General features: G+C 37.9%; 1 protein-coding gene across 1 annotated transcript in view; it reads right to left on the bottom strand.

The window, feature by feature from the left end:
- Positions 1–5,401, bottom strand: part of QSOX1 (quiescin sulfhydryl oxidase 1) — a 53,885-nt gene extending 48,484 nt beyond the window's left edge. The window contains 1 exon segment of the mRNA XM_074308509.1: positions 4,982–5,401. Within this exon segment, the coding sequence (XP_074164610.1) occupies positions 4,982–5,285 (304 nt within the window). The 5' untranslated portion in view covers positions 5,286–5,401.
- Between the last annotated feature and the right edge of the window lie 20,789 nt (positions 5,402–26,190).

The following is a 26,190-nucleotide window of genomic DNA, read 5'->3' as shown; positions in this document are numbered from 1 at the left end:
TTTTCTTCCTTCTTTATTTCCTTCCTTCCCTCTTCCTTTCCTTCTTCCCTTCCTTTCTTCCCTCCCTCTTCTTTTTGTCTCTTTTTCTGTCTCTTTCTTCTTCCTTCCTTCCTTCCTTCTTCCCTTCTTTTCTCCCTTCTTTCTCTCTTGTTTCCCTTTTTCCCTCTCCCTTCCTCCCTCCCTTCCTTCCTTCCTTCCTTCCTCCCTTCTTTTCTCCCTTCTTTCTCTTTCCTTCCCTCCATCCCTCCCTTCCTTCCTTCCTTCCTCCCTCCCTTCTTTTCTCCCTTCTTTCTCTTTCCCTCCCTCCATTCCTTCCTTCCTTCTTCCCTTCCTTCCTTCTTTTCTCCCTTCTTTCTCTTTCCTTCCCTCCGATCCTCCCTTCTTTCCTTCTTTCCTCCCTCCCTTTCTTCCTTCCTTACCTCCCTCCTTTCCTTCCTTCCTTCTTTTCCTTTTCCTCCTCTCTTCCTCTTTTTCTTCCTTTGCCTACTTATCTGTGTGTGTTGTGTCTTTATTTGCTAAATTTAATATTACCAAGTGTCAAAAGTATTTGATTCTTTTTTTTTTTTTTTTTTTTGTACTCAGGTTTTCCTAACTTCAGGGACAGTGCTCAATCCACTGTTCCATGTAGCTGTCCCTGTTTCCTCTGTTTCTTATACACAACATCCCACCTTTCATTTCCATCTCTTGGTACCAATTATATTTCATGCCTGAAATGCGCTCCACTCTTTACCCTAGGCTCATAGAGATCTTCTGTTTCTCAAGTACCATCTTCTGTTCAAGGCCTTTTCCAATGCCTCTTTATTCTAGGGTATTCTTTGTCAAACAATTTTGCCTATATTTGCATTTATCCACTTTATATTCATGCTGTACATATATAGAGTGTGCCCATATATGCCTCCATATTAGAAAGCAAGGTCTTTTTGAGAAATGATTGTTTCATTCTTTATACTTTTATCCCTGGTGCTTTTCATATAGTGGACACTTTACAAATGTTAGTTGAATTCATTTCAAGTCTGATCCAACCCAGATTTTTTGTCTGGTTTCATTCTACTCCCCATTTGCTTTCTATATGCTAGCCAAACTATACTACTAGCTTTTTCCCAGCCTCATCTTATATTCACTCACTTTTGAAGCTTCCTGCAAGCAAGTTACCTCCTATTTCTAGAAGACTCTTTTATTGAGATCTCTCTCTCTCTCTCTCTCTCTCTCTCTCTCTCTCTCTCTCTCTCTCTCTCTCTCTTTCTCTCTCTCTCATCTCTCTTTCTGAATTGGTCTCTCTTCCTTCTCTCTGATTCTGTCTCTCTTCCTTCTCCTATTCTTCCTTCCTCTCTCCCTCCCTTCCTTCCCTCCCTCCCTCCCTCTCTTCCTCCCTTTTTTCCTTTCCTTCTTTCCTTCCTTCTTTTCCTTTTTCCTTTTCCTCCTCTTCCTCCTTCTCCTCCTCCTCCTTTTCTTCCTTTGCCTACTTATCTGTGTGTCTTGTGTCTTTATTTGCTAAATTTAATATTACCAAGTGTCAAAATGTGTTGGATTCTTTTTTTTTTTGTACATAGCATACACAGATTTATGAAGGGGGACAGAATCATACTGGTGAATTACTAATAAGGTAAATCTCTTCTAAAAACAGATCAGTACATTCTCTTCAACATGCAGTCTTGAGTAAACTGGAAAAGTTAAGTATCTTGCCTAGATTCACAGAATCAGAATGCATCGGAATCTTTCTGACTCTAAGGCCAACTGTCCATCCTTCAGGCCAACACTATCATCAAAATATATAGTGTAATGTATAACATATATGAGATTGCTTGCTGTCTTGGGGAGGGAGGAAGGAAGGGAGGAAAGAGAAAAATTTGGAAGTCAAAATCTTACAAAAATGGATGGTGAAAACTATATACATAATTGAAAAATAAAAATAAAATACTATTGAAAGAAAAACCAAAAATATGACATAAAAAAGAACCAATAGATATAAAAGGCAAAAAAAAATTGTCAAAAAAAGTGATCTGTAAGAAATAATGATGGGTTGGCTTCTGAAAAGCCTGCAAAAAACTTACATGATGCAGGGTAAAATGAGCACGGCCAGAGACCAATTTTTATGATGACAATATTGTTTATAGACAGACAATTTTGAAGGAATTAAAGTGCAGTCACCAACCACAATTCAATTATGGACCAATGAAGAAGTCTTCTGCCTACCTCCTGACTAAGAAATCATGGATTTGAGATGCAGAATTGCACATAAAAATGTTGGACATGGTCAATATGAGAATTCGTTTTGCTTGACTGTGCATATTTGCTAGGAATGTTTTGTTTTTGTTTTTTCAGTCAGAGAAAAAGCTGTATGGAAAAATATTAATTGGAAAAAAAGAAAAGATATAAAAAAAACCAAATTCCAGTCATAGTGCTGAGGTCTAAATACAGCCAGGGCAAAGGGAACAAGTTATCTTTCTTATTAGTAACTTCTCATCAACCGATAGGTTTTAAATAAAAACTGCCTAATCCTGGCAAGAAGTAAGGTAGATACAATCTAGGGATAACTGTGGCTGAGAGACCAGTATAAGCTTCTCTTTATCATTCTCTTCATACCACTACCACTTCCCCCACACCCACTATTTCTCTTAATTGGAAGAAGACTCATGCCATTTTCCTAGGAACCCAGTTCTTTGCTGACCAGGAATCAGCCTCTGCCTCAGAGAGCCACCTTAAGTTTGGCAAACCCCACACAGGAGTAGGCTGGGTCAGTATCTGGGTGTGAATTTCAAGGGAAAACTCTTGGGGTGCAGGAGGCTGGGCTGGTGAGTCACCTGGAAAGAAGTGCTTCACTCCTGAACCCTCAGATGGAGGAGATAGCATAGACAATAATTGCCTGGTTCTATAACCAAGCTCTACAGAATCAATGATTTAGATTTGAAAGGGATGTTTGAGGTCATTTAATCCAACTCTCATTTTACAATTAGGGAAACCCAAACCCAGACAGATAGTGATCTGCCTAAGTGTCACATAGTGATATATAAGTGCAGAACCAGAATTTGAATACAGACCCTCTTGGTTTCAAATCCTGTGCCCTTCCATGGTACCACAAAGTTTTTCAGATCATTCAACCCCTCTTACCCAAAAGTCTTTTGAATATGAACAGAAAATAGGATTTCCCTTTCTCCTAACTATGTTGTGACACATAATGTGTTTCTTAGATTTTACTCAGCCTCTGTCACTTCAATTCCATAGTAGGCATTCATTACTTCCTGCCCTGACCCATCATGGGCTGACATCACTGAAGTACTTTAGTCAAGGCCCTTGCTCAAAGGTAGATGAATTTTTTTGCAATGGGGGACACCATTTTTGTGTCAATAAATAACTGGTAGAATCCAATTAATGCCTAAGTGAAATTATAAGACTTTTTTAAAATCTAAATTTTAAGAACTGAGTCCATTTCTGTGAAGTAGAAAGAGATTAGGATTCAGGGTCAGGAGGATCTAAATTCAAAACCTCTGTCATTTATGATCTGTATGACAGTAGGAAAATCACTTTACTTTTCTGAGTCTTCACTATAAAAGTGGAGTAGGCTCAGATAGGCCTGAAAGATATTCCAATTCTTGATCTATAATCACTGTTATGACCTGATAAAAATATCGTATTTTTGAGACACTATTTGGATCTGGAAACTACCAAATGAATTGTAATCCACTCAGCAGGGGCCTAGCTTCCACCTCTCCTACTTCTATAAGTTTGAGTCTTTCTCTGGTCCTTAACATCAGTATTTCAAATAGAGTTCTGTGAGACTCCTACTTTCAATTACAAAAAAAAAAAAAAAAAAAAAAAAAAAAAAAAGGCTAGTTTGGAGATAGTGAACAAGAAGCAAAGACAGAACAATTTGTGGTAGCCCTAGAAGATTTTGATTCAAGGTAAAAAAAAAAAAAAAAAAAAAAAAAAAAGTAAATCTGATGATTTTTTTTTAAAGAAAGGAGAATAGGATCAGAAAATTGGAAAAATATAATAGCTATCTTGAGAAAAAAATTCTGATTTTTTATTATGACCCTTGTTATCCTCAGAGTCAGGAAAGCATAAGTTTGGGACCAGAGGACTACGTTAGGAGTGGGGAAATGTTCACAAGGAAAACGAAATAAAATGTCAAAAAGAGAAGAAGAGATTAGATGTGAAAGAAGAAAAGGTGCTTCAGAACAAGGCAGTGAGGATGGGCTAGTCAGGAAAGTTTCTATTAGAGTGAGGTACCAGAACATAGCTAAGCAATAAAGAAAGGGGGTCAAATGAAGGAATATAGAGGCTAGGATCTCTGTGATCTAACAGAAACAAATTTTTTTTCTATCATTAGTGACACAATTATAGAATTGTGGATGGACAGAGATCAAAGGAGGAGGTAATGCCAAAGGAGACATTAGAGCAGGAATGCTAATGTCAACACAGGGGATCTGTGACAGATGGGTCAGGAAGAGGAAACAGTAAGGGGTTCAGAAAGGTATATGAAGTGAAAACAGCAGTAGCTCTTTAAGTACGTAAGAAAACTGCCATCAATATGGGGAGAGAGAGACAGAGACAGAGACAGAGAGACAGGCAGAGACAGAGACAGACAGAGACAGACAGAGAGACAGAGAGAGAGGAGCTAGAGGCCCAGAATCCTAGTCAACAGAAAAGAAAGACCTGGGCCAAGGATAAGAATAGATGTGGGGCTGGGAAGAAAGGGGAAAAAGAGACAGGCCTGAGAATAATAACGCTGAGGGCGGCGTAGGGGGAGGGGAGGGGCACATTTGGGGGAAGAAGAAGGATGCTTGACCAGAGAGGAGAGTGAGAGAGCAGTTCCTTGCAGTGAAGGGAAAGGGGGGGGGGGAGCAACGCCACCGGAGAAGAGAGACGGGAAGGAAAGAGGAAGAAAGGGCCCCTGCCTGCACGCCGCGGAGGGGAGCCTGAGCCCGGGCCCGGGGAGCCGGAGTGCCCGGGCACAGGGCTGGGCTGGGCAGCCGCCGCTCACCTTTGACTTCGTGGGCCAGGGCTTTCCATTTGGGGGCGAAGGCGATGCAGTGCCCGCACCAGGAGGCGAAGAACTCCACCACCCAGGAGCTGGGGGAGCCCAGGACGGTTGACTTCAGGGAGCTCTCCGTTAGCAGCACCAGGGGGTCTTGGGCCGAGTAGAGCATGGCGCGTAGCCGCGCCGCGTCCGCCTGGGGGGCCAGGAGCGCGGCCAGCAGCAGCAGCAGCAGCAGCGGCCGGCTCAGCGCTCCGGAGCCGGGGTCCGGGCCCGTGGTGGCGGCGGAGCAGCGGCCGCGCCTCCCCATTCTCGGCAGGCGCCCGCTGCCAGCGGCTGCAGACAAGTTTGCAATTACTCGGAGCTGCCGAAGCGCAGCGGCCGGCCGCAGCCGGGTACTCCAACAGTCTGGCCGGCTGCGCCCGCCCTCCGCCAGGAGGAGCGAGGAGACTCCTCCCCCTTGAAGGTTCCGCCCACCCAGGCAGAAGCTGTCGGGGCGAGGGGGGGGGTTTCTTCATTTCCCTCCCCCCTTCCCCCTTCGGTCTAAAGAGGCAGCTCTGAATTTGGGGAACGGGGGGAGGACCCAGGTTCACGTGTGCGTATCGTTCTTGTTGTCTATTGGACACCGATGTAGGGGTGCCCCAGCACCAGGACCTTTTCAAGGGTGCCCCCCATGCTGGGCACAGCCCGACCTTTCTACTGGTAGTTCTCCCCTTTCGGAGTCCTTAGCACATCTTCCGCACCCCGCTTCCTCTTCCCCGAGTTCCCAGCGCTGTCATCCCCGCCGGTGCTGAGCCCTGCCAGTCAGGCCGGGCACGGTCGGTGCCCTCTGCCTCGTAGAACCTGCTCTTGGCCCGGGAGGCAAGGGAAACGACGCCCGGTCGGTGCGGCTGGCTCTCAGCTCAGCTTTCCTAGGGCCGGAGGCGCGTCACAGCCCCATCTCGGTAATTTCTCCTCTCCACCGCGAAGAGCCAGGAGAGCCGATGCGAGAACAGCTGGGGTTCGAACTCGAGTCCTTCCTCGACATGAGTTAGGCCTCTCACCACTTACTCTGGACGTCTGCTCTGTGCTGGGCTTCTAGTGTCTGTTTATGGGCTTCTGTCCCAGGGCCAGCCCTTGGCAAAATCGAAAAGACCAGCAACTTCCGACATTAATCCTCTAGCTCCTCTTACCTCTCTTCTTCTGGACACTCAAGTCACTCATGCCCTTCCATGGTTTTCCAAAATCCTTTTCCCTCTGCCTTCACTTTGAAACCTCAACCAGCCCTCCCCCCCCCCAACCAGGGTTCTGGATCTTTTTTTTTTTTTTATAATTATAATTTTTTTATATGCATGAGTAACTTTTTACATTATCCCTTGTACTCACTTCTTTTCCGAATTTTCCCCTCCTTCCCTCCGCCCCCTCCCCTAGATGACAGGCAATCCTATACATGTCAAATGTGTTACAGTATATCCTAGATACAATATATGTATGCAGAACCAAATTTCTTGTTGCACAGGAAGAATTGGATTCGGAAGGTAAAAATAACCTGGGAAGAAAAACAAAAATGCAAACAGTTTACACTCATTTCCCAGTGTTCCTTCTCTGGGTGTAGTTGATTCTGTCCATCATTGATCAATTGGAATTGGATTAGATCTTCTCTTTGTTGAAGATATCCACTTCCATCAGAATACATCCTCATACAGTAATGTTGTTGAAGTGTACAGTGATCTTCTGGTTCTGCTCATTTCACTCAGCATCAGTTGATGTAAGTCTCTCCAAGCCTCTCTGTATTCCTCCTGTTGGTCATTTCTTACAGAGCAATAATATTCCATAACTTTCATATACCACAATTTACTCAACCATTCTCCAACTGATGGACATCCATTCATCTTCCAGTTTCTAGCCACTATGAAAAGAGCTGCCACAAACATTTTGGCACATACAGGTCCCTTTCCCCTCCTCAGTATTTCTTTGGGATATAAGCCCAGTAGTCAGCAATGCTGGGTCAAAGGGTATGCACAGTTTGATAACTTTTTGGGCATAGTTCCAAATTGCTCTCCAGAATGGCTGGATTCTTTTACAACTCCACCAACAATGCATCAGTGTCCCAGTTTTCCCACAGCCCCTCCAACATTCATCATTATTTGTTCCTGTCATCTTAGCCAATCTGACAGGTGTGTAGTGGTATCTCAGAGTTGTCTTAATTTGCATTTCTCTGATCAGTAGTGATTTGGAACACTCTTTCATATGAGTGGAAATAGTTTCAATTTCATCATCTGAAAATTGTTCATATCCTTTGACCATTTATCAATTGGAGAACGGCTTGATTTCTTATAAACTAGTCAGTTCTCTATATATTTTGGAAATGAGACCTTTGTCCAGGGTTCTGGATCTTAAGGAACTTTTCTCTTACTATTCTCTTTACCTATTCAGTCTGCTGAATCCCTACCCAAATTTTAATGACCCGACTCCAAAAAACCTTCCCGATTCCCAATTCAGATGTCACATAGTATTGTAATTGATGCTTCTTTTTTGTCTTATCTTTGTGGGAACCTGAAGGACCCCAGGAGTTTCCTTACATGATGAGACAGAAATCTGAGGAGAATCTATCACTAGAGCCCTTACTCAGCAACTAGAATCCCCTTTTTAAGTCAACTACTCGTTCCCATCCCCATTCACAAGACACGAGTGCTCAACATTTCAGAGTTTGTGGGATACCACTGGAAATAAAGTTGCCTCTGTGTTTTCTAGATTAAAGGAGAGGGAAATAGTGAGCTCTACATATAAACATGCAGGTTTGAGATTTTTTCTCATTTACATGACTTTGAGATTGGGGACTTTCCACTCCCCATGTGAGGCATAAAAAGTCATTGCAATTAATTCTTGAGGTGCAGGACTTCCGGTCACCCTGGTATTTGGTGCATTTGCTGCAATTGAATACTTGAGCCAGGATTGCTTATGGACTTGCAGGCAAGCAACAGCGGATTTTGGGATTGGGGTCTGCCATACTTTAGCAACCATTAGCAAATCTATTGGTGGACCAAAAAAACAAAATTAAAAATAAAATTAAATTGAAAAGGAACAAGAGCCAAGATTGAAATCAGAGCTTTCATGAACCTGAGACATTTGGTGGCTCTCTGGAGCAGAAATAAGAACAGAGCAGCTGGGACTAGGCAGCTACTGAAAAATCCTTGCTGGTTAGTGACGGAGCTTCAGAAGACAAAATACAATTCCTTTATTTTCCTTGCATATCATTTCTTACCTTGAGAGGGGTCCTGAACCCAAAACTTATTTTTGTAATGAATGTAATGAATTTTGGGGTGCCTCCTACCCCAGAACTTCAGAGATCTAGGAAGATAAACATGAGGAGTAATGGCTAGAAACAGAAAGTTTCACATAAGGATGCCTATACTCATTTTCTTTCATTATTTACTTCTTTCAATAAATTATATGGCCATGATTTGCTGAGTACTTGGGTCTAGTGAATGGGGATAGGAATGGGTAGTTGACTAAAAAATAAGATTCTAGGTGGTGAGTAGGGCTCTGGAGTGATAGATTCTGTGTTCCTGATATTTTGAGAAGTATTCTCTGTCATCTCCTAGCCAAATTCCTAACCCAATTAGAAACCCAGTTGCTCATCCATATGAGGGTGGGAGGAGTAATCTAGGCATTTGCTGGCTGAGTGCTCTCTAGCGATCAGTAGTGACATCACAACTTTTTGGTATGTTACAACTATACCTGTGCTAGATAGACACTGGGATTACCCAAGGTCTGGTTGCTCAAGGAGGGTGTCACCTAGTGGACGGCCCAGATATAATACTTCTTTGATGGATAATTGATACAGTATCATACCACCTTTCTATATAGGCATAAAGGAAACAGGACCTGAGCCTATTTGTTACTGCTGAGTCAAGAATCAGGTGTTATATGAACAAAGTAACTTCTTCCTAAGTTCATTCAAAAAGCATTTATTAAGTGCCTTTACTAAGAGCCAGATACTCTGCTAAGTGATACTTAGACTAAAAAAGGAATCAATTCTTCTCCTCAAGAAGCTTACATTCTGTGTATATGTATAAGATCTTATACATATAAGGAAATACAAAATATATACACTGTAATATCGAATGAAAAGGGTGTTAACAATGAGTAAAAATTAAGATAAGACTTATGTGGTGACTGAGCAGAGAAACTCTCTCTTACTAGAGGGAAACTATGTATAAAATTGATTCTTTGCCCCTCAGCATTTTCATCTGTAAAGGGAGATAAAAGAGCTGACTTTTATACCTTGTTTAGATTGTTTAGAAGGAAACGCTTTCCAAACTTTAATGTGCTCCATAAATATGAATTATTATTTCATTGTTTTGCTAAATATCAGATTTTATACTCTGATCAATATGAGTCACTAGATTTATCAGAAGTGCTTATCTTTATAATACTGTTGTAATTATATAAACTATTCTTTTGCTCACTTTACTTTGTATCAATTCATACATATCTTCTCAGGTTTTTCTGGAAACATTCCCTTCACTATTTTTTATAGCATAATAGTATTTCATTACATTCATATACTATAACTTGTTTAGTCATTAGTCAATTGATACATATTCCTTAGGTTTCCAATTCTTTGCCAGCACAAATAGAGCTGATATAAATATTTTTGTAATATAGACCTTTTCCCTCTTTCTTTGATTTCTTTGGAGTGCAGATACAGTAGCAGAATCACTGGGTCAAAAGGTATGCACAGTTTAATAGGGGAATTTGGGGAATAGTTCCAAAATGCTATCTAAAATGGTTTGACTAGTCCATAGATTCACTAACAATGCCTGTTTTCTCATAGTCCTTCTAAAATTGTTTCTTTTTTTTTTCTTTTTTTTTTTTTTTGGTCAATTTAGCCAATCAAACAGGTTTGAGGTGATACCTCAGGATTGTTTTAATTTCCATTTCTCAAATTATTAGCAATTTAGAACATTTTTCATATGGCTATTTATAACATGGATTTCTTCCTTTGAAAACTGCCTATTCATTTTTTGATCATTTATCATTGGGGAATGGCTCTTATTCTTATGGATTTGACTCCGTTCTCTATATATCTGAGAGATGAGAGTTTTATCATAGAAACTTGTTGTAAAGATTTTCCCCTGCAAAAGTCAGGAACTATATATAAGCAAAACTACAAAACACTCTCCACACAAATAAAGTCAGATCTAAACAATTGAAAAATATCAAGTGTTCTTGGATAAGTCAAGTGAATATAATAAAGATGATAATACTACCTAAACTAATCTGTTTATTTAGTGCTATACCAATCAAACTCCCAAGAAATTATTTTACTGACCTAGAAAAAAACAACAAAATTCATCAGGAAGAACAAAAGATCAAGAATTGCAAGGGAATTAATTTTAAAAAAAGGAAATGAAGGTGACCTAGCTGTATCAGACCAAAAACTATATCAATGCATCAGTCATCAAAACCATTGGTACTGGCTAAGAAATAGAGTAGTCGATCAGTGGAATAGGTTAGATTCACAGGACAAAATAGTCAATGACAATAGTAATCTAGTATTTGACAAACCCAAAGACCCTAGCTTTTGGGATAAGAATTCACTATTTGACAAAAACTACTGGGAAAATTGGAAACTAGTATGGCAGAAAGTAGGCATTGACCCACATTTAACACTATGTATCCAGATAAGGTCGAAATGGGTTTGTGCTCTAGACATAAAGAATGATATTATAAACAAATAAGAACATAGGATAGTTTACCTCTCAGATCTGTAAAAGAGGAAGGAATTTGGGACCAAAGAAGAACTAGAGATCATCATTGATCACAAAATAGATAATTTGATTATATTAAGTTAAAAAGTTTTTGTACAAACAAAACTCATGCAAACAAGAATAGAAGGAAAGCAATAAACTGGGAAAACATTTAACATTTTTACATTCAGAGGTTCTGATAAAGGACTCATTTCTAAAATATATAGAGAATTAACTCAAGTTTATAAGAATTTAAGCCATTCTCCAATTGATAAATGGTCAACGGATATGAACAGACAATTCTCAGATGATGAAATTGAAACTATTTTCACTCATATGAAAGAGTGTTCCAAATCACTATTGATCAGAGAAATGCAAATTAAGACAACTCTGAGGTAGCACTACACATTCAGCTTGGCTAAGATGACAGGAAAAGATAATGATGAATGTTGGAGGGGATGTGGGAAAACTGGGGCACTGACACATTGTTGGTGGAACTGTGAATGGATCTAACCATTCTGGAGAGCAATCTGGAATTATGGTCAAAAGGTTATCAAACTGTACTTCCCTTTTGATCCAGCAGAGTTTCTACTGGGTTTATATCCCAAAGAGATCTTAAGGGAGGGAAAGGGACCCACATGTATAAAAGTGTTTGTGGCAGGCCTTTTTGTAGTGGAAAGAAACTGGAAACTGAGAAGATGCTCATCAATTGGAGAATGACTGAATAAATTATGGTATATGAATGTTATGAAATATTACTGTTCTATAAGAAATGACCAGCAGGATGATTTCAAAGAGGCCTGTAGAGACTTACATGAACTGATGCTAAATGAAATGAGCAGGACCAGGAGATCATTATATTCGGCAACAAGACGACTATATGATGATCAATTCTGATGGACATGGATCTCTTCAACAATGAGATGATTCAAACCAGCTACAATTGTTCAGTGATGAAGAAAGCCATATATAAGAGATAGGATTTGAACATAGTTCTTCTGATTAAGTCCATATTCTTTCCCACTGTACTATATTACTTCCCAAGATTTTTCCCTCCATGTCCATTCTCAAGAATCCCTTCCACCCCACTTCACTATTTCCTTTTGGAGGTTTCCTCCTTAAGGATCAGATTATGTGTCTTTTCCAACTTCCCAGAGTTCTGGGTTTCCAAAGAAGGGATGGGAACATGGCTTCCTCATTCCACAGTCAAAATGAACTTTGATTCAAAGGACCCCAAGCAATCTTCTGGTGTTTACACATATTAATTTCATATAAATGTTTCTTAATTCTTTTCCCCAGGGTGAGTACTATTCAAATATCTCCAGGAATGCTCAGTTCTGAGAAGGCTGAAGCAGATTAAAGACACAAAGTCTATTATTGTTCTGTGTCTCAGTTTTATGACTAGAAACACTTACAAAGTCAGAAATGGAATGAAAATTTGAAATATTAGATGGAGTAAAAAATCTCTTCTTACAAGGAGCATAAGAATAGTACTAAGCATTCCTCAAAAATTAAGTCTTTTATTGACATAGAAATAAGACAACACGATTATGGTAACTGGATCTTTGTACCCTTGTTGTAAAGTCTTGGGGTGGAAAATTCCAGTGGAAAATGAAGTCTGCTCATCAGTCTAGCAAAGAAAATAGAAGAGAGTATCATAGTCATTTTTTTCTCAACTCTATCTCTTTTTTCCATCAATCAATCAGTAAACAAGTATTTATAAAGTGCCTACTACATGTGTGCTAAGTGGTTGTTGGGGATTCAAGTACAAAAAATGAAATATTCCTATTCACAATGAGCATTTATTCCAATAAAGGAACAAGAAGCATAACTATCATGAGTGATAGTATTAGAGTTGGTAAAATATATAGCTCAATAGGAGATCTCTGGGGCAAAGTCAAGCCTGATATTCATATTATATCATGTGTTACCTTGATTACTTTTATGGCATCTGAGGACCATGTTCTCCAAATCTGTGCGGGCTTAGACACCAGCTATATTCAATATTTCCCAGAGGGAATACTCAGTGGAAGAAAGAGACAAAAAGAATGATTGGGTGGAGGTAGGGGTGGGGGAAAGGAGAAAGAATAGGCTTGGTCCTTGTCTGTGTAATAATGACACATCACACATTTCTTACCTTTGTACACTCTAAATTCCATCAAAACAAGTCAGTTGACTGATCTCAGAACATAATCCTCCTTCTGTTGTCTCTGCACCTTGACATAGATAGGCTTTCCCCTCTGCCTGGAATATGCTCTTTCCTCATTCTTTTAGAATCCTTTTAGTATCTTTCTTCAAGGGTCAGCTTATATGCCATCTCCTACAGAAAGACTTTCCTTATTCCTTTAGGTGTTAGCATTTGCTCTCTCTTTTTCTAATAATATTTTTAATAAACTGCTGGACCCAATGGAACTGGAATACTTGCCTCTTCCCTCTAAAGGGGCTCTTAGCTATCTGGGCTCATTGTCATGAATAAGTTTCAGTACTAGGACAGACATTTCTGAAGAGAAAAGATATGATCTTTTATTTTCCTCCCCACACTCTGAGGTTCTTCATATCCCTACACCTGGGCTACAAGGAGAATAATTTTAACCTCAGGTTGGGTTCATGTCTAAGGTCTCCTAAAAAATGGAGTAATAAGGTCCTTAATGAATGTTGGAGAGGTATAGGATATTTCCTCCCCAAAAAGAAATGCTTAAAATACAAAAGACTGACAATTATACGCTGACAAAGAAAAAACATCAACTAAAATCATTATTATATTCTCCTAGGATATTAATGCTTAAACACTAAAATAAGAAACTTATGGTGGATCTATTGGGTGGACTTTTTACCTTGATCTTGCCTCTATGTGGTAGGAATAATATTCTTGGTTCTGACTTTTGGCAAATCAAGCTAAGGTTTACTGTAATAATCTTCAAAATCAAACTACTAATTTAGGGCATACAGGCTGTACTTAAGTACAGATTGAGGAGCCTAAAAACTTCTAAGGCTGCTACTTTCAGGTGGGTCCATCTCTCAGAATTTCTTATTTAGGGAAGGACACACAAAGCATAAGAGAGAACCAGAGGTTGGAGGCCCACGATGAAACCTCCCTAAGGATGTGCTTAAAGCCTCCATACTACTGGGGTGAGAGAAAGTGCCATTCTCCATCTCTCATGAGAAAAGATGGGATGGGAGTGGGGATGAAGATGGGGGGAGGGAGAGAGAGAGAGCTCTCCTCTGTCTCTCTCACACACATACACAGAGACAGAGACAGAGACAAAGATGAGAGAGAGAAAGAGAGAGAGAGACAGACAGACAAACTTCTCTGTCTCAAGATCTTGAAATATTTGTACTATTTAAAAGAGAATTCCTGTTTCAAGAAAAGGTAAAGGACAGAAGGAATGTACTAGAGACCATGAGTAATGGAAGCTGTACACTTTTTGGGGTGAGTTGGGCAGTTACAGATAGTAACCATTTTCCTTCTTGAATTCACAGTTTTGTGAGTTTGAAAAAGATTAAAACTTCACTATTAAGACTTTGCAATAATCTGGTAATGTGGACATACCAAAAAAAAAAACTTCAATATTTCTATACTCAGGGGAACAAACATACCTTTTTTTTGGGGGGGGGTTGTGTATATGAGGCAATTGGGGTTAAGTGACTTAACTAGGATCATGCAAGCTAGGAAAACTTCTAGACACTTCCACATGTCAAATGTCTGAGGCCATATTTGGACTCAGGTCCTCCTGATTTCAGGGCCAGGGCTCTATCCATTGCAGCTAGATGCCCTAATAATTATTCTTTAGCTGCCCTAATAATTGTTCTTTCTCAACACAGGACTCAGTGTAGAGTCATAACAGAAAGAAAATCCAGACAGACCTCAAAGTATATAGTATTATTCCATTCCATACATAGCTCTTCTGTCAGACTTGAAATATTACAATAAGCAAACTTTCAGAATAATAATGATTTTGTCACGTGGGAAGCTCCCTCTACTTAAGAAGGGAGATTCTGCCTAGTCCATAATTGATAGTTATAGAGAGTTTCCTGAAGCTCAAAGAGACTAAGTAACTTGCTGTTGTTCACACAGTTTGTAAATGCTAGAGAAGAGATTCGGAACCAAGTCTTCCTAATTCCAGATTCGAGACTTTTGTATATCTTCTATGACAAATACATCTAAATTAAATTATTTTCCTGATTACCATCTTGATTAAACTTTTGGTCAACAAATATTGATGGATTATTCCTTTTGAAAAAAATATTTTATTCATTTTGCACTTAAATACAAAAAAGACCCCCCCCCTAAAAAACCTGCCATATTCTATGTATATAGCACAACATAAAGAAAAGATTCAATATGAAATCATGAATTTCCATTTCAGACTGTTTAAAAAAACACCACATAATATATATACAATATATATAATACATTGTTTTCAAAGCTTCCTTTTAAGTTTTCTTTTGTTCTCTGCTATGTACTTTTCAAATTTAGTATTTTATTTTTCCCCAGTTATATGTAAAAACAATTTTAATATTCATTTAAAAACTTTGACTTCCAGATTATATCCCCTCCTCTCTTCATTCCCACTTCCCCATTGAAAATGCAAGAAATTTGATGTAGGTTATACATTTGTAGTCAAGCAGAATAAACATGTTACAAAAGAAAACATAAGCCAAAAAAACCTTAAAAAAATAAAGTTTTAAAAGTATGCTTAAGTCTCATTAAGACATCATCAGTTCTTTCCCTGGATATGGATAGCATTTTTTTATCATAAGCCTTTTAGAGCAGTCTTGGATCATTGTGTGGCTTAGAATATTTATGTCATTCATAGCTGATCATCATACAGTATTGCTGTTATTTTGGTACATGGTACATTTTACTTTAATTCAGTTCATAGAAGTCTTTCCAGGTTCTCCTGAGAACATCCTGCTCATTATTTCTTATAGCCCAATACTATGCCATCACCATCACATATATCAATATATTTAGCCATTCCCCAATTAATGGGCATCCCTTCAATTTCCAAATCTTTGCCTCCAGAGTAGCTGCTGTAAATATAAATTTGTACCTATAGATCCTTTTCCTCTTTGTTTTTTTTTCTTTTATGATACAGACCTAGTAGTGGTATTGCTAAGTCAGAGTATGCATGATTTTATAGCCTGTTGGGCCTAAGTTCCAAATTGCTCTACAGATTGGTTTATTCAGTGCACAACGCCACCAACAATGCATTAATGTCTCATTTTTTCACATCCTCTCCACCATTTGTCATTTTTTTCCTGTCCTATTAGCTAATCTAATAGGTATGCAGTAGTACTTCAGAATTGTTTAATCACCATTTTTCTTTTCTTTTTTATTATAGCTTTTTATTTACAAAATATACGCATGAGTAATTTTTCAACACTGACCCTTGAAAAACCTTCTGTTCCAAATTATCCCCTTCTTTCCCCCACCTCTTTCCCTACATGGCAAGTACTCCAATATATGTTAAAATATATGTTAAATCCAATATGTGTATACGTATCCATACAGTTATCTTGCTGAACAAGAAAAATCGGATCTAAAAAGAAAAAAAAACCTGAGAAGGAAAACAAAAATGCAAGCAAATAACATCAGAAAGAGTGAAAATGCTGTGTTGTGTTCCACACTCAGTTCCCACAGTTCTTTCTCTGGGTATAGATGGCTCTCTTCATTACTGACCAATTGAAACTGGTCTGAATCAATTCATTGTTGAAGAAAGCCACAACCATCAGAACTGATCATCGAATAGTCTTGTTGTTGCTATGTACAACAATCTCCTGGTTCTGCTCATTTCACTCAGCCTCAGTTCATGTAAGTCTCTCCAAGCCTCTCTAAAATCATCCTGCTGGTCATTTCTTACAGAACAATAATTTTCCATAATATTCATAGACCACAACTTATTCAGCCAATCTCCAATTGATGGGCATCCACTCAGTTTCCCGTTTCTGGCCACTACAAAGAGGGCTGCCACAAACATTCTTACACATGTGGGTCCTTTTCCCTACTTTAAGATCTCTTTGGGACATAAGCCCAATAGCAGCAATGCTGGATCAAAGGTTATGCACAGTTTGATAACTTTTTAAGCATAGTTCCAGATTGCTCTCCAGAATGGCTGGATGTATTCACAATTCCACCAAAAATGTATCAGTGTCCCAGTTTTTCCACATCCCCTCCAACATTCATCATTATCTTTTCCTGTCATCTTAGGCAATATGAGAGGTATGTAGTAGTATCTCAGAGTTGTCTTAATTTGCTTTTCTCTGATCACTAGTGTTAATCACCCTTTTTCAAAAGAAGCAGTTCAATGGAGTTGGCAAAGCACTTGGTGCTAGGAAATCTCCATTCTAATCTTGGTTCTACTGTTCTGTGGAGTTTTTTGAATTTGAACAACCCACTAAACTTCTGTTTGTTGGTTTTTCCTTATGTATAAAATGAATGGGTGAAGATGGTAGAGAGGAAAGATGGGAAGACTTTAGATGAAACCAGATCCTTTCCAGCTCAAAAGTGCCATTCCCTGGACACTATGTTGGGTGTTGTGGAAAAACACAGAGCCATACATATTTGTTACAAAAAAAGAGCTCCTCCTGTTCATGGGTTGGTTGAAGGGCATAAAGGTAGTAGATTAGTGAATAGTAATGGATATATAAAATAGAACATCAATGAAATATTTTAATTGCTTTTTGAAGAGGCTCAGTAAACCAATGACATCACAAAGGGGATGCACAAAAGAAAACAAATATAAATACAGAAGGGGAGACAAATAGAGAAAATTTTTGACAACCCCTTTAAATTTCTTATACATTTACAGTTTTTATATTTTATATTTATGTATATAAATATAATTATGTTTTTATACATATATTTATGTATATACATAAATTTACACATAAATTTGTTTATACATATATTTATGTATATATACAATAATAGTAAATATACTATATAGTTTGTTGCCATATTCTCTATATATTTATAATTAAGTATATCTATATATAAACATATATATACATATTTTAAAATGAACAAACCACATGCAACAGACATTTGTTTTCTTCTAATACCTTTTCTTCTTCTTTGTAAGTTAAAATGGTTTGGTTTGTTTTGTTTTTTGCTGACAAGTTCATAATGGAAAAAGAAAAAAAAATTCAATGTGGCTTTACACTAAGATGCAATATAATTATCCATTACTTTTTTGAAGCTATGCAGCACACTGTATAGAATATTGAGCCTGGATTTAGTAAGTTCAAATCCTGAGCTCAAATATTTGAGTTCAAATTTAGCCTCAGATTCTTATATATGGCTCTGAAAAAGTGCTTTAATTTCTATCTGTCTTAGTTTCCTCCACTATGACATAGGAATAATAACAGTGCCTACCTCACAAAATTGTAGTGAGGCTCAAATGAAGTAATATTTATAAATTACTTAGCACAACATATGGCACATAGTAATTAATAAATGTTTGTTTCTTTCCTTCCTTTATTTTTATGTAAAAATTCTTAAACTTCCACAACAAATAATTACTGAAACCTCAAATTTCCCTTACCTTTTCTCTTATTTGAATTCTTTTATTCCCCATCTTTTAAAATATTTTTTCTATGTAAAGACAATTTTCTTTCCTTAATAACTATAATGGCAGTTTTCTCTTTTTTTTCCAAGTGTATTTTATACTTCATTTTTTATAATAGTAGCTTTTCCCCAAAAAATACATGCAAAGTTAGTTTTCAGTATCCGCCTCGGCACCCCTTGTGGTCCAAAATTTCCTCCCTCCCTTTCCACCTCCATCCTCCCCTTGACAGCAACTTATCTAATATAGGTTAAACATGTGAATTGTTCTAAACATATTTCCACATTTATCTTGCTGAACAAGAAAATTCAGATAAAAAGAGGGGAAATGAGAAAACAAACAAACAAACAAACAACAACAACACAAAAGCTGAAAATACTATGTTGTGATCCACATTCAGAGTCCTCTCTCTGGATGCAAATGGCTTTTTCCATCATAAGTCCACTGGAATTGCCTTGAGTCACCTCATTGCTGAAAAGAGCCAAGTCCCTCTGATGGCACTTTTCAAAAATTCATGTTATAATATTTATCTAGTTTACTAAATAGTTTCCAGTGCTTTGTCCCCAGGCAACTAGGGTGGCCTAGAAATCTTAAAATGAGCAGTTTACTAGCCTTTACTGTATTTACTATATTATGTAGAGGAGAGAATCCTTCTAGGGAAGGGAAAAGAAGAGGGTATAATTGAAGTCTTTAAATATTTGAATAATTGTTGTGTGGAAGGGGACTTAGACCTGTTTTGATTGATTCCAGATAGCAGAAATGGGTGTATTACAGAGAAGTGATAGAGTAGAAAACTTAGACTTGACATCAGACAGTGTCTCAAAGTGGGATGGACTATTTTGGGAGGCAGCTTGTGCCCTCACACTGGGAAATCTTAAAGCAAAGGCTGCATGACCCTTAGTCAGAGATGTCAAAGGCTATTTTTATTTAGGTGTGGACCAGACGAAGCAGCTTTTAAGGTTTTTTTCTAACTCTTGAGAGCCTGGGATTCTGGGATTCAACTCTTGCTATACTCGGGGCAGGTTTTTCTGGCTATGCCCTTGATCTGTGGGAGGAGACTTTGCCCCAACTACTTGGCCCAGGAGTGGGTGTAGTGCTGAGAATTAAGCTAATGCTAAGCAAAGCTCATGTTACGTAACACTGTACTCCCTCTTTGACAGGCACTCTTCAAGGGAGGGAGTATGAGGATCCATACTGATGGGGAATCTGGGATTTATAAAAGTGATATGACTTGTTGAAATAGAGAGAATGACAGACAACAGTGGGATCCAAAGCTCATTCACCGGAATCCAGGTCAGAAAAACCTTGCTCATGATGTTTTAGACCCCAGAACTGGCAGATATTAATACTACTCCTGCTGCTTGGAGCCACTGGAACCTAAAAAAACTTCTCTTTGCCATTCCCCTGCCTGCTGGACAGGATTCATGAGCATATGACTCCTGTTAACATCGAGACATTGCAAACTGGACCCAAATTATTCTAAGTTCTCTATGTATGACTCTGCTTCCCCAGGGTATATATGGGTGTGTGTGTGTGTATACATATATATATATATATATATATATATATATATATATATATATATATATATATATATATATATATATATATATATATATATATATATATATGTGTGTATATATATATATATATATATGCCCATAAATACAGTAACACCAATCAAAGTTAGATTTTTTTCCCTTTTTTTTTCTCCTTTGAACATTTCCCTCTTTCATTGTACTTCCTCTATTGGATCTGAGCAATTATCAACATAAGCAGGGAAAAGCCAGACAAAACATCCTAGCAATAACAGTGATCCAAAAGTTAAATATGCTGCCTTGGCAGGTAATGAGTCACTTATTTTTGGTAGACATAAATTCTACTATGATCCTCTACCAAGTTGGTTTGGTTAGTTCTTTCCCTAAAAGGAAAGAAAGATTTCTCTAAGACTTAATTGGCCAAGGAGATCAAGGTCCAAGGAGTTTTCCAGTTGACTCTGGTTTCTGCTAATTAAAGGCATAAAGAGGTCAGTTCATGTGAAATCAGTGCCCTTAATACTTGGCATTTGTTTAATCTTAGCAAGTCATCAAATCCTCAGCTTCTGACCTGCCAATGTTTCTACATGGTGCTGAGAAAGGCCACATTATTGGTGCTAAGTGACATGTCATAGTTGAATATCTTTTCCATTCCATAGCAAAGCCTTTTTGTTATTTGCTAAATGTTTCATGACATTCTTAGATAATTTCAATCTCAAACCCCAGCTCTTAACTTGACTACACTTATATCTGGTCTAGTATATTATCTTTTGAGTTCATCAGACAGAGACTAGATAACCATTTGTTGGGATGTCAGAGAGGATGTTCCTATTTGAGGTTGAACTAAATAGAGGTGTTGTCCAACTCAGAAAAAATTTATGATTATGTGGATATTCCCTACTATAACATTTCTCACTGAATCTTGGGATTTAGAAACTGAAGGAACTTTAGAAATGATATAGTCTTAGGATCAGCAACATTTTTTTTTCTATAAAGGGTCAGAGAATAAGTATTTTAGACTTTGTGGTCAAGAGGCACAATCAAGAATATTAAATAGATACTCACATAAAAAGAAAAAACAAATTTCCACAAATTTTTATTGACAAAATCTTAAATATAAAAATATATTAAAATTATATATAATAAAATAAAATTATATAAATATAAAAAATTAAAAATTAAATGTAAAAATAATAATTGAATACAGGTTTGGATTTTTAAAAAATACAATTCTATCACTGAAAAAAAATAGAATCTTTTTTTGGAGGAGGGAATAACAGTCCTCTTAATTGGGGTTTAAAGTTAGTGTTCCCTATCAACAAAATTGATTGCTATTGTTCATCTATTAACACTGATCTGTAATTAGATTTTACATATTTCATCTTTGAAAATGTCTTTTTACATAGATAGTTATTGCCAAATACTGATATCAATCCAAGAGCATATGATTTTAATTGAGCATATTCATTACATGGATGACATTTATAGAATTCTATTAGATTCTTCTTTTGATATTTGCCTTTTTAGCATGACATTACATTGCAGATTAATCACTTGCAATTGAAGGTTAGGTGGAAGCTCCACAATGGATTTTGAAATATGAGAATTTCTTTTGTATTTCACTGAAGTCTGCAATATGCTGCTGTAACTATAGTTTGAGCTCAGAAAATATCCCTGCTGCAAATTTGTGTGGGCATGAGAGATCTTACTATTTGTTTTAACCTTTGACAATCTAGGAAGTGTATGGAGCAGCCTGACATTCCCTGTGATTCAAACATTAGTTGTCATCAAATTAATTTTATCACAGCATGAGTTTTGCACATAAGTGTTGTTTTTGCCTTGTTTTATTAAGAAACATTATCTGCAGCAAAGATTATTTTCCAAAGCTCTTCAGTGCTCAAATATTGGTTGAGGGTAGCTCTCATTTAGAAAAAATTAAATCTCGACCCTCAGCTCAAAAGAAAAATCATAATAAAGCTCCACTTGGCCTAGGAGACCATCAGAATAAACCACTCACTTTGCAAAACTATATGACAGCATAGTTTTTTTGGTTTGTTTGTTTTGTTTTGTTTTTTTGTTTGTTTGTTTGTTTTTTGCTACCAGTTCACTTATACAAGTCTCTTTGTGGCTCCCTATCAAATGCTTTTGGAATTCAAAGGTAAGTCTTAGACTCATGGCAATATAGAAAATACATCTGGAAGGAACCTTATCTAATCCAGTTCCTTCATTTTATAGATAAATTACAGATTTTACTGATCCAAAGAGATAATTTGCTCAGGTTCCTCCAGGTAGTAATTGGCCAATTCAAAATGTAAATCCAGCACCTTTAATGCCAAATTCACTGTTCTTTGTACTGTAACACATTTCTATTTTTGGTTTAAGAAATCTAAAAAAAGAAAGTGAATGGACTTTTTTTTTGTCATTGGGAAAGAGATCTTTCAAGTGAGAAAACTTCCTTTGACAAAACAAGTTGGCACCTTGTCTTAAACTTAGTGTTGCCTAGAATGCTGACAGGTTGAATTATTTACCTGGGGTCATATGGTCAGTATGTGTCAGATTGACATTTGAAGCCAGGTTTTTCTGCCTCTGAGGTTGGTTCTCTAAACCCTAAATTGCTCAGCAAATTAAATTATCCCTTATATGTATGAACTATGGCACACAAATCCCTCCCTCACCTTCTTTGTCTATGTCTCAACAGTAGATGCTGCAAAGCTTTAATTCCAGTCTCAGATCTCTGTTACCCTCCACTAAGATTGTCCTTCCTTTTTTTCACACTTGAGTTTAATGGAGCTCTTTGATTGGAGTTGCATTGCCAAAATCTCTTCCTCCATATTATCCCAGAGCAGTCTGACAATGTCATTTCCAATCAGAGAGCTCTATTCAACCTGACATTTTGCAGAGACACAGGAAAGTAAATAGCAAATAGGAAAAGCAATATTTGTTACTTAATTAACTCATCTTTTATTTAATTGCAAATCAGCATGTTGTAGTATTAAGAGAGCTTTCCTCAGAGCCAGGAAAATGGAGGTTTAAGTCTCTCTTCAGATTTATACTGTCTGCAATCAAGTCATTTCTCAAGTCTCAGACAACTCTCTAAGAGAAGATGTCAACCTGCATTTTCAGTGAGACTTTCCTCATTGGAGAATTCCCTCTATCAGCGAAATCATAGGTCCAGTTCCAATTTTCATTTAGTTACTTGAAATAGCACTAGGGTAATCACAAGAAACCTTCAAAGAAAGAAGAACAGGGAACAAATAGAAAGAAGAACAGGGAACAAATAAATTACCTTCTTTGGCCCAGTTACTTATAAGGGAAATTCAAGCTGGAAGTTTCTTTTCTTTTCTTTTTTTTATTCAATAGTATTTTATTTTCCCAATTACACATAAAGATAGCTTTCAACATTCATTTTTGTAAGATTTTGAGTTCCAAAACTTCTTTTCTCCTTCCTTTTCCTACTTCCCCGCTCCCCAGGATAGCAAGCAATCTGATTTAATCATTTTAAACATATTTTCATATTTGTCATGTAAAAGAAAAATAAGAACAAAAGGGGAAACCACAAAAAAGAAAAAGCAAACAAATTAAAAAGGGTGAACATACTGTGCTTTGATCTGCATTCAGTAGACTCTCTGGATGCAGATGGCATTTTCTATTCTAAGTTTATTGGAATTGTCTTCAATCATTGTATTATTGAGAAAAGCTAAGTCTGTCATAATTGATCATCACATAATCTTGCTGTTGCTATGTACAGTATTCTCCTAGGTCTGCTCACTTCACTCAGTATCAGTTCATGTAAGTCTTTTCAGGCTTTTCTGAAATCAGCCTGCTCATCATTTCTTATAGAACATTAATATTCCATTACATTTATCTATTCTGAATTATTCAGCCATTCCCCAATTGATGGGCATCTACTCAATTTCCAATTCTTTGCCACCACAAAAAGGGCTGCTACAAACAATTTTGCCTGTGTGAGTCCCTTCCCCTCTATTATGATCTCTTTGAGATACAGACCTATAGTGATACTGCTGGATCAAACGGTGTGCACAGTTTTATAGTTCTTTGGGTATAGTTCCAAACTGGTCTCCAGATTGACTGGATCAGTTCACAACACTACCAACAAAGCTGGAATTTCTCTCTCTCTCTCTCTCTCTCTCTCTCTCTCTCTCTCTCTCTCTCTCTCTCTCTCTCTCTCTCACCTTTTTATTTTTTTTAATTAAAGGTTTTTATTTTCAAAACGCATGCATGGATAATTTTTCAACACTGACCCTTGCAAAACTTTGCGTTCCAAAATTTCCCCTCCTTCCTTTCACCCCTTCCCCTAGATGGCAAGCAATCCAATTATGTTAAGCATATTAAAATATGTCATATCCAATGTATGTATATATGTTTATACAATTATTGTGCTGAAAAAAAAAAACAGATCAAAAAGGAAAAAACATGAGAAAGAAAACAAAATGCAAGTGAACAACAAAAAGTGAGAATGCTATGTCCCCCAGTCTCTCTCTAGGTGCAAATGGTTCTCTTCATCACTGAACAATTGGAACAATCTCATTGTTGGAAACAGTGACGTGCATCGGAATAGATCATCATATAGTTTTGTTGTTGCCGTGTACAATGATCTCCTGATTCTGTTCATCTCATTCAGCATCAGTTCCTGTAAATCTCTCTAGGCCTCTCTGAAATCATCCTGCTGGTCGTTTCACAAAGCTGGAATTTCTGTTTTTAGAATTTTTACAGTTTTAGTCTGAGCTTAAAGTCAAAGTGAATGCTTTGAGATTGACACACTTTATGTCCTCATCTCTTGCTCTTAAAGCTGTTCCACCTTTCTTGATAATGGTAGGAGCTCACACCTATAGGGGACTTTAAGATTAAGGGACAAATATGGTAGCAACAAACACCAACTCTACCCCCATGTATTTTCCTAGGAACAATCCTGCTTTTTCCCCCCTCCTTTATCACAGGAGGCCATTCCTGTGACAGCTCCAAGCTGGGGGGCAGATCAAGATCAGCTGAGTCCCTGTACCCCTGGAACTGGCCTCTTTCATTTCCCAGGCTCCATAAATAACCAGAGAGGCCAGAACAAAGGATTACTTTGTAACATGCTGCTATCAGCTATCAGGTTGGCAAAGAGAGCCCAAATATGGGAATGGGTCTTCCACATTCCAAGTGAGGCAACCTCCAATAACTTTTCTCCAACAACACTCGCCTCTGGGATTCTCTCTTTCTCCCTTCCTCCCTCTTTCCCTTTATCCCCTCCCATCTCTGTCTCCGTCTCTGTCTCTTTTTCTCTCTCCTTCATCTCTCTCTAAATCTCTGTCTCCGTGTCTCTGTCTCTTTGCCTTTCTCCCTCTCTCTGTCTCTTTTGTCCCTTTCTTTCTGTCTCTGTCTCTATCTTTGTTTGTCTCTGTATTTCTTTATCTCTGTGTCTCTCTGTTTCTGTGTCTCTGTGTCCCTGCCTCTGTCCGTCTCTCTCTGTCTGTCTCTGTGTGTCTTTCTGTCTGTGTCTCTGCCTCTTTTTCTGTCTCTGTTTCTTTCTCCCTCTCTCCCTCTGTCTCTCTCTGCCTTCCCATCCTGTCTCTTTCCCTTATGCCCTCTCTCTCTTATTGTCCCTCTCTGTATTTCTGTCTCTCTGTCTAAGATTCTATCTTTGTCTGTCTCTGTCTCTATGTATGTGTGTTTCTGTCTCTGTCTCTCTTTCTCTCTGTCTCTCTCCCTTCATCTCTTTCTGTGTCTCTATTTCTTTTGCTGTTTCTCTGTCTCTTTCTCCTTCCCTTTCTCTGTTTCTTTCTGTCCCTCTATCTCTGAATCTCTGTCTCTCTGTCTCTGTGTGTACTTCTCTGTTTCTGTGTCTGTCTGTCTCTCTTTTCCCCTCTCTCCCTCTCTCCCTCCTTCCCTTTCTTCCCTCTCTCTCCACAGTTATTTGGTTGTGTTCTTCTTGCCTCACAGGCAGACTTTTAAAAGTTCATATCTGCTATCATAGATAGAAATAATCCTGACAGTGCTTAGAAGAGCACATACCAGGGCAGTGTTGCAATGAACAAAGATAAGTAACTCAGGTCATTCAAACCAGCCCATGGTTCTTAACTCACCTGATACAAACCAAGAGACAGAAAGAGGTTCTCCAAAATCCTAATAATGCAAATGAATAATAATGGGGAAAGTATTTTTGTAGTTCTGGGGGCTAATCTCAACAAGTACTGACTTATTATGGAATCTAGGATAAAAGGTAGAGTTGTTATACAAATGCTTATTATTTATTATTGCCATTATAATCATTATTCCTACTTCTTGCAGGGGCACTTGGCTGATTTCATTACAGAAATCCAATTCAATTCCACAAGCAAATCATTGAGTACCTACTGTGTGCAAAGCAATGGGCT

Source organism: Sminthopsis crassicaudata, chromosome 4 (assembly GCF_048593235.1).
Source record: "Sminthopsis crassicaudata isolate SCR6 chromosome 4, ASM4859323v1, whole genome shotgun sequence".
Lineage (NCBI taxonomy): Eukaryota > Metazoa > Chordata > Mammalia > Dasyuromorphia > Dasyuridae > Sminthopsis > Sminthopsis crassicaudata.
Note: the sequence above shows the minus strand (reverse complement) of the source record. Positions and strands in the feature narration are given on the sequence as shown.